General features: G+C 38.1%; 1 protein-coding gene across 1 annotated transcript; it reads right to left on the bottom strand.

Moving 5' to 3' along the window:
* Positions 1-4,450: 4,450 nt before the first annotated feature.
* LOC112174173 (chaperonin CPN60-1, mitochondrial) lies at positions 4,451-8,999 on the bottom strand. The gene is made up of 18 exons (XM_024311904.2): positions 8,814-8,999; positions 8,688-8,712; positions 8,459-8,590; positions 7,965-8,124; positions 7,691-7,866; positions 7,492-7,587; positions 7,246-7,350; positions 6,991-7,077; positions 6,823-6,912; positions 6,629-6,709; positions 6,471-6,539; positions 6,154-6,231; positions 5,951-6,046; positions 5,771-5,870; positions 5,580-5,683; positions 5,244-5,349; positions 5,028-5,106; positions 4,451-4,915 (listed from the first exon to the last, which is right to left on the bottom strand). Exons 1-18 carry the CDS (start codon positions 8,849-8,851, stop codon positions 4,807-4,809), a joined length of 1,731 nt encoding a protein of 576 aa, XP_024167672.1. The 5' UTR covers positions 8,852-8,999; the 3' UTR covers positions 4,451-4,806.
* Positions 9,000-9,418: the final 419 nt, after the last annotated feature.

The raw sequence follows: 9,418 nt of genomic DNA on the forward strand, positions 1-9,418 counted from the left end.
AGGGTTAGTGGGCCGTCTGTTGGGCTATTTGGGTCTGAGGGTTGTGGTCTGTTTTCATTTGGACACCCATCTAAAGTGTTGGGTGTGCGACGGCTTCATGAGGAGGATTGGGTCAAGGACGGGAAACGCATGAAGCTTGTTAATGGCTTAGTTGAGGTTCCTGTTACTGATGGGAAGAATTCAAAGAAGGGTAGGCCCCGTGGTCATCAGAATAAAGCTAAGCCTGCACCTACTTCGGATGTAGTGAGCCCAGTTGAGGAGGTTATGGAGAAGGACACCCTATCCCAAGAGGGTTTGGTTGCAGTCCAACATTGTCCCCGGTGAAGTTGTCGCTGGGATGGTTGCGGAGATGTACACCATTTGAGGTCTTAGGCATCAATGCTCCATTCCAGTTGCTTGCTTGGGATTGTGTAGGTCTGTGTTTCTTTTGTTTTTTTGCTTTGAATAATTTTCTCACCTTGTTCCGCCCTCCTGTCTCAGGGTTGGAAAGGTGTAGATGTTTTTCTTTTGTTTCGTATTTTAGCTAGTTTGGTTTTTTTTTTTTTCTGTTTTCTCTAGGACCATCTGTGTTTTTGCAGTATGTTTTGTGCTTTGATTTGTATTAGGAGGGATTTTTTGAATCCCTCTAACTTGACGGAGAGTCGTCGTTGATTTATATATAATAGAACCTGATTCCGTTTCCCTTAAAAACAAACATTTCTGACGAAGATTGTTAGATATTCTAGCTCTCAATTGCACATTTTATACACAATCCTAATTTCAATCTTCAATTTTACCTTGGGTAGCAAGTTTTGCTAAATTTGGAAAACGACAATTAATGGTAGACCGTCTCCAATAGAAAGATAAAGTAATTGACAAGACAAAAAAACAATAATTAAGAAATAGAACACTCGCAAGCCTTAATCTGTGTGATTAATTAGTGTGCACTAAACTCTACTATCAATTATTGACACGCTGATTAAGGTCGAGAGAAATAAACCAATTCAAAGAAAAGATTTGGAAGTACATATAAACCTATGTATTCTAACAAGCATCAACTAGTAAAGAGTGCACAACCGGCTACTCTATTTGCTTTGACAAAGCAGTGACATAACGGAAAAAAAAATAACCTATGCATTTTGTTAGGATAATTCAAAGTTGCACAATCGATCATACGTAGAGCGTATACGAAATGTTTGACACACTTACCATAATGATATAAACTAGTAAGAAATCAAAATATTTCACCTCACTAAAGTGCTATCAAAATAAACAACATAGTTAACACTTAACAAGTAACTATTCCAACATTTTATTTTTTATTTTTGTGAAAAGACTATTCCAACGTTTAAAGACTTTTAACCACTGCAAGTGGCCTAGTGGTTCTTGCCTAGTTGGGTGTGCTCCCCAATTTAAGTTCAAACCCTGAAGCTGTCAAAGTGGTCAGGCACTGTGCTGCAATGCACAATTGGAGCATGCGCCGAAGGGGTTTATCTTGGGCTTAGGAAGTCTTTGAGTTCCCCTTGACAAAGTAAAAAAAAAAAAACGTTTAGAGCAAGTGCAGCGGTTGCACTTTGACTGGGCAAAGGGAGGGATTTGCTGATGTGTTGACCAGGTAAGTGAATTTTTTGCTTCCACCGGTCTTGCTTTGCCCAACTAATTGTTGGCTTTTATTGACTGAGGCCAAAAAAAAGGCAACAGCCTGACTAAAAGCTTGACCCAGCATGCTCGGCTGCCACCTCAGGAAAGCATGCAAGTTGGCTGACGTCAGCGACAGAAAAGTAGAGAGAGACGAGGAGGGCTTTGCACATGGAGGAGACGCACGAATGAGAGAGCAGCAGCTGCATTTGCTGACCAGCGGTGTTGGAAAGTTTGTCGCCTAGCGGCTGTGTTGGAAGTTGCAGAGAGGACGCGTGGCAAAAGCCGTGGGGTGAACAGTGAAAATGAAAGCAACGGTCAATTAATCCCAGCCCTTGGTTTCAATTAAGAAGAGAATCCCAATTAAACAGTGAAAATGATGAACAGTCTTGACCGGTCAAGAAAAAAAACGGGTGGAAACCCATGTCCAGAATAGTAACTTGACTGGTCCAATTTTTGACTTCTCGACTTTGTCTTTTCTTGACTACGGGTAAGCTTGCTCTTAAAGACTATTGGTTTGCATGTAATTTTCAATCAATCAACGCATCTAAACAATTGATTATATATATATTAATCTTGTCGAGAAAGAAATATATCGAATGTGGGTTTAGGGTTTCATGGCGTCCATGCATGGGTCCCAAAACAAGTATCGCTGTTGTTGATGATTGACCTAATCAATTTACAGATTTGGTTGGCGAATGGATCCAAGTCAATTGTGGTGGTGGGACGGAAAGAACGTGGGAATTGGAAGTTGGAACATCATTCTGACCATTCCACCGTTCATCATATGTATTGTCTACCAGGACTGTACTATGACCTAAACTTCTTAGGACGAGTCATTTCCTCATATATATATATATCCTTCACCTGCAAATCCAGTACTATTAGTACCACGTACCTAAAACTTTCAATTTCTGGGTGTATACACCGACAAACCACATGTTAAGATGAAGATAGCAATGTAAATTTTGAAGAAAGATTGAGATAGGTAAAGCAAACGGAAGATCAAACCTCAACAGCCAGCATGCCATTATTGCGATATGTATTAACTTTTACTTCACGACTCAGCTTAGAATGATTATTTTTAATAAGATGTATTTGTCATTTTCGATCATTTGCTCGGGCTTAAGATATCTGCTTAAGAGTATTGCATTTCATTGATTTGTGTACGGTTGGAGTATTGGAGTAGGAAATTATCGGACACAAAAACGTACATAAAAATTACAACAACAAAAAAACAAACGTTTCTCATCTATTCGATCTAGATCCCTCTCAGAAATAATTTTAATTAAAAAATGATAGCTGCTTCCATTGCCAATGCGATAACTCCCCAGAAAAATTCCAGATATGCATTGTATTCACATCTGAAATCGAAAGAGTCCAAAACTCAGCAACAAACAGTTATATAAATAAATCAGAATTGAAGTAAGCTCAGGCTGTATCTGGAATTTTATTTTCTATATATATATATATATATATATATATATATATATATATATATATATCGATCGATCATGGATAAGTTAATCATCTTCAATACTATTCAAGTCAATGCCTTGAATCATTTGGAATCTTCTGAATCATCTTCTTTCTTTCTGCTGTAATGTAATGAAATCAGTGCCCGACTGACTCGAGTCACTTGGTTTCTGGCGATCCACAGGGAGAGGACAACGAAGACATTCGTGGGTGCCTTGTTGGCACCATTCCTACACCAGCTTCATCCATCCATCCCCCTTTATCTAAATCTATTTCTAGAGTTTTATTTTTTCTTCTTTTTCTGTTTCTAAATGAATATGGGCCTAATGATGCGCCCTTCTTGTTCATAAAAAGATAAAAGATAAAATTAAAAAAATTAAAGACAAACAAAGTTCTTCAATTTATGCACCCCTTAATGATGCGCCCTTCTTGTTCATAAAAAGATAAAAGATAAAATTAAAAAAAATAAAGACAAACAAAGTTCTTCAAGTTATGCACCCCTTATTGAGACAAGGAAAAATATATCTTTTCTTCTAAATCTATGTGTATTAATTTCATGTCCTTCTCTGGTGGTTCCGGTTCCCATTTTGCAAGCTAATGGTATCATGCGCCACTGTCACGTTTTTAGTTGGTTCGGATGTAAGGTTTCAGATCTGCATATCGCTTTGGGATTCGAGTTGGACCTCAATCGTGCCATCGTGGTATGAGTTTATGTATCAAGTGTTTACGACTTTAGGGTGTTTTATTACTCAGCGCCATCAAATCACCTGTAAATAAAGTCTTGTTTTTATTTTTTCTTAATTTTTTTTTTAATATAAACTGCAATAAACAACTAACAATTTTACAACGGAGAATTCTCACCAAATTAACTGTAAGTCAAACATATTACCTTATAAAATAAACAGTAATGTCACTCAACTAAATAATAGTAAGCACTAATAAGAGCCTCTGAGCCTCATAGACGATGACTGTACCTTAATACACAAATTATCGTCAAGAACTTAATACACAAATTATCGTCAAGAAAACAAGTTACAAAATTTTCTTCGTATGGTTTGCGGAGGTGTCAATGAGTGAGCATGACATGTTGGTGAGTTTGCCAACACGTCAGCGCCGCACAGTGACCCACTTATCTTCCTCTTTTCACCCATCACTTGGGGCTTCCAATTAGTAGTCACCAAGCAACACAACCTGAACACGGTATGCATCTACCAATTATAAATACCTCCGGCTATGTTAGAATCTAAGAAATCCAGAACTCACGACTCATTTAAAGCACATAAATCTGGGGTTTAGGGTATATGATTCATCACAAAGTCTAACACCAGGTTGAAATGATATAGAAACAAGGAAGATCTGATGCAAAGACAATTGTTGATTCAGAAGATACTGGAGAATTTCCATATTCATTCTCCCCCAGATTATTTTAGTTTTTGTACCATCATTGTTCACCATGCACATTATGGTGTTTCTGGAAATATGAATTTTCTGAAGACTAATGTGAAAAGAACAAAATCCCTTTCCTGACTAATTAATAGCACCAGAGACTACAATATTCCTACACATTAAAACCTCATCTCACTATGATTACATTCATGCTCGGCCTCCAACAATACCATTGGGGAAAAGAAAAAAGGAATTTGAGAAGTCAGTTTAAAGAGGATAGACTATTAGCAGCAGAGGCTCCAGCAAATCCAACTACTGATTGAACTTCTAGTAATCCATGCCTCCCATTCCTCCCATACCAGCTCCCACTGCAGGGCCTTCCTTCTCAGGAAGCGAGACAACAACTGCCTCGGTGGTAGTCATTAACGAGGAGACACTGCACAAATTAAAAAAATTTCAGTTGCTTGGATTCAGGAATTATAAGCTCAAAAGAAAAAAAGAAATGAACAGACATTGAAAAAGTAGGCCTTCTAAGATGGATGAATTACCTTGCAGCATCTACCAAGGCAGTTCTGATGACTTTCAAGGGATCAATGATCCCGGCCTTTATCATGTCTACATATTCACCTGAAAGGAGCATAGAGAGAGAGAGAGAGAGAGAGAGAGAATAAATCATGACCTAAGTTTCACAGTGCAAAGACGTGCACCTGAATCCAGTAACCACCCTTGGTTTGTATTGAAAGGTTATAAAAAGAAAAACGAACCCTTTGCTGCATCATATCCAAGGTCAGGATTGTCCTGCTCCAACAGCTTGCCGACAACGACTGCCCCCTCAACTCCAGCGTTCGAAGCAATTGTGGATACAGGCATCTATATGACAGTGGAATCATATGAGTGAATTTTACATGCTTAGCATTATCCAGCAAAGAATAAATGAGAAACTAGCAGACACATGTTCCCTCCTATCAAAGATACTTCTAGCTAGTCTTACATCTTTGTAGAATCATTTTCTAATGTTCATTTTATAAGATGAGTAACAGAAGTGATGAAATTAATTGTTTGTATAACAGGGGAATGAGAAGAGGAGTAATATAGTGAACCTTAAGAGCATTTTGAATGATCTGCACACCAATCTTTTGATCAAAGTTTGCAGTTTGCAACTTGTCCAGCTCTTTGGAGGCATACAGAAGTGCTGCACCACCACCTGCACATGGGAAGATGATCTTAGTTACCATGATAAATCATCCCACTTGAACTACAAAAACCATATATTTTCTAGAAGACAACTTACCAGGTACAATTCCTTCTTCTACAGCAGCCTTAGTGGCATTCAGAGCATCAGTAACCCTATCCTTCTTTTCACCGACTTCTGCTTCACTAGCTCCGCCAATCTACAAAGTACACCTCAATTAAAGTCACTTTTTGTGCTACCATGCCGTTCACCCTAGAATATATAGAAATGACAGGATACCTTTAGAACAGCAACACCACCAGAAATCTTTGCCAGCCGCTCTTGTAGCTTCTCCTTGTCGTAATCAGAAGTGCTCAATTCAATTGATGATCTTAACTGTCAAAATGATCATAGTCGATATATCATTAGCATACACAATGGAACCCCAGAATATTTGTTAAGATAGCTTAAAAAAAAAAAAGGAATAAAGAATCAGCATTAACCTGTTCACATCTTTCTTCAATAGCTTTCTTGTCACCAGCCCCATCAAGAATAACAGTATCATCTTTGGAAACTGTAATCTACAATTCCAAACCATGCATGCAATCAGAAGCAAACAAACAGCATTCCAACAATTTAAAGAAAGTATCCTCTGATCAATCCAGATCTCATTTTGATAGACCACATTTCAACTTATTTAGAAGCATATATCGAGTGGGAACATGTCGCTATTCTTTTGATGCACTATACAAAACTCTAGGGCTCTAGGCATATGTACTCTGAAGGGTAAAATTAAAAATAAATGGTTGATGTGTCTCACCCTTTTGCATGTGCCAAGCATCTCTGGTCCCACTTTTTCGAGGTTCAGACCAAGCTCTTCAGTTATCACCTACAAAGATAAAAGATCAAGAGGTTATTGTGTCAGACTCAAAATAATATCAAATACAAGGCAAAGTGAAACCTACAGAATGAACCTACCTCGCCTCCAGTAAGAATGGCTAGGTCCTGCAGATTTGCCTTCCTGTTCTCTCCGAATCCAGGGGCTTTAATTGCACAGACCTTCAATGCATTAAAAGATTTATATTAAAACCATGTAACTTGCTACCTCCATAACAGTAGTCAACAATTTAGACAGTGAACACCGAGCATATATAGTGAAAACTAAGGATCACCTTAATTCCAGCACGAAGCTTGTTTAAAATGAGTGTAGCAAGTGCTTCACTTTCAAAATCTTCAGCAACAATCAGCAGAGGCCTTTGTTTCTGAAACCAACAACTAATGAGCTAAAACAACAGGAGAAGCATAATCAACAGACTTCAGTAATCCTCACAATCACTTACCTTCAATGCCAGCTCTAATATTTTCACTACAGCATTTAGATTTGAGATTTTCTTCTCGTAGATTAAGACAAGTGGATCGTCCAATTCCTGTTAAAGTGAAAAACCAAAAGTAAAAACCCACAGCAAAGAAGTTTTCTATAAATCTGATAGTTAAAGGATCCCAAATATGTTATGGCAACAACCTTCAGATTGAAGAACCATGTAACACGGGTTGCTTATAACAAAACAGGGAAGAATTAATGGACAAATGCTTACACATTTTTGGTTCTTCTGATTGGTGATAAAATAAGGGGATATATAACCCCTGTCCAGCTTCATTCCTTCAACAACCTCCAATTCATTGTCGAGTGTTTTTCCATCCTGAAATAATTCAACAAGAAATATTTTCAGACTTGCATAGAGAATGCAGAGAAGTTCTACAGCTGCAAGCACATGTCATAACAAGATAACTATTCAAAGAAAGGAATTGGAAAGAAGGAATGTTTCAAGGAACCAACTTACAGATATGGTGATAACACCTTCTTTACCAACTTTCTCCATAGCCTTAGCTATTAGCTCACCAATCTCTCTGTCACCATTAGCTGATATTGTGCCAACCTTTTCAAGAAAACATTTCATATGAGCAAAAAAGCTAACGTTTGTAAACCCCTTAACCACTGATGTTGTTCCTTTTCTGTTATGGAATTAAAATAAAGCAGACCTGAGCTATTTCCTCTGATGTACTGATCATCCGAGCCCTGCTCTTCAAGTTTGTCACAACACAATCAACTGCCATTGTGATGCCTCGTCTTAGGTCCATAGCATTCATTCCAGCTGCCACTGACTTGCATCCTTCGGTAAATATGGCACGGGTGAGAACTGTAGCACAAGTGGTACCTGCAAACACAATAAAAAACATTCACATTACCATATTATGATCATCCAAAATTCTAAATTTGTAGAAATAGTCATCATAAGAATGAATGGAATCTCACCATCGCCCGCAGCATCATTTGTAGCATTTGCCACCTGCTTTACAAGACTAGCACCAATGTTTTTGACTTTGTCTTTGAACTCAATGCTCTTTGCTACAGTCACACCATCCTTTGTCACTTTGGGAGCTCCAAAGCTTTGCTCCAGGACAACATTGCGTCCCTGTGGAAAGATCAAACATCAACAAAACCACCATAACAACCCAAGCCTCCATAACTGTCAATTACTCTGACGGAATTGAAGATTGAAGACCACTGAAACCAACTTTATTCTCCACTTCAATTGCATTCAGTACCAAATTGAAGAAACAAAAAAAAGGAAATGAACAACAGATAACAAACACATCTCAGATTCAAACTGAACCAATGCACAACAAGATATAATTGCAGCAGCAAATTAATACCAACAGATCGATACACATACATATTACATATATACAAGTATTGTAACTTAAGCAAAGCACCAAATCCAACAACAACAATGTAAAGTCACTCACTTTTGGCCCCATTGTGACTTTAACAGCATCGGCAAGCTCTTCCACACCCCTAAGCATCAACGATCGGGCTTCCACACCGAATTTAATATCCTTGGCCGCATAGTTCCTTCTCCAACTTATTCTGCTGCCAATCTGAACATTCAAAAAAAAGACCTCCCATCAAAACCCAATCAAACAATGAAACAAAAATCGCAACTTTCAAAAGCAACAAGCAGCCCAGAATGAGTACCTGCTGGCCACTGTTCTTAGCCAACCTGCGAATCACAAAAGCAATGAAAAATGAGTAAAACTAGAGAAACCCAAATGAGATTTGAATCAAAGGAAGTGACTTTTGGCCCCAAGTTTGAATCTTTACCTGGCTTTGGAGGCGAGGTTAGTGGCGAAGCGGTACATGGTGATCAAAGTTGCAGAGGGAGAGGAAGTATGGGCTACTGGGTATACTGCGAGAGAGAGAGAGAGAGAGAGAGAGAGAGAGAGAGGAGAGTATAAAATGTGGAACAGAGAAAGGTCTAGAAGCGAGAGTGTTTTGAAGTAGGGTTTAGGGTTTTGGTGGTGAAAGGCAAAGTCCAGTTACAAGCCGAAAGCCACGGGTTCGATTTTGGGCTGTGGGCTTAATTTCCGATCCATTAACAATTATCTGACTAAATAAAACATAATACCAACAATTTTGTTCAAATTATTAGTCCTATGATAATCATCAAAAAAGAAAAAAAATATTAGTCCTGTGATACACGTCTTTTGAGAAGCAATTTTGGGAGCGGTGTGTGTGTTTTGAGAGGCAATTTTGAGAGAGGAGACATTCTCAGAACCTTTAATGTAAGATTTCTTAACCACTAAAATTATAACTTCTTATATGAATATCTTTAACTCACGTGAGTATGAGAATTTATGTTCTTTATTAATTTCTTTTAAGATTCTTCTGCTTTTTTTCATTTGTGTGAATTGTACTAGTATTCAATT

This window comes from Rosa chinensis, chromosome 6 (assembly GCF_002994745.2).
Source record: "Rosa chinensis cultivar Old Blush chromosome 6, RchiOBHm-V2, whole genome shotgun sequence".
Classification (NCBI taxonomy): domain Eukaryota; kingdom Viridiplantae; phylum Streptophyta; class Magnoliopsida; order Rosales; family Rosaceae; genus Rosa; species Rosa chinensis.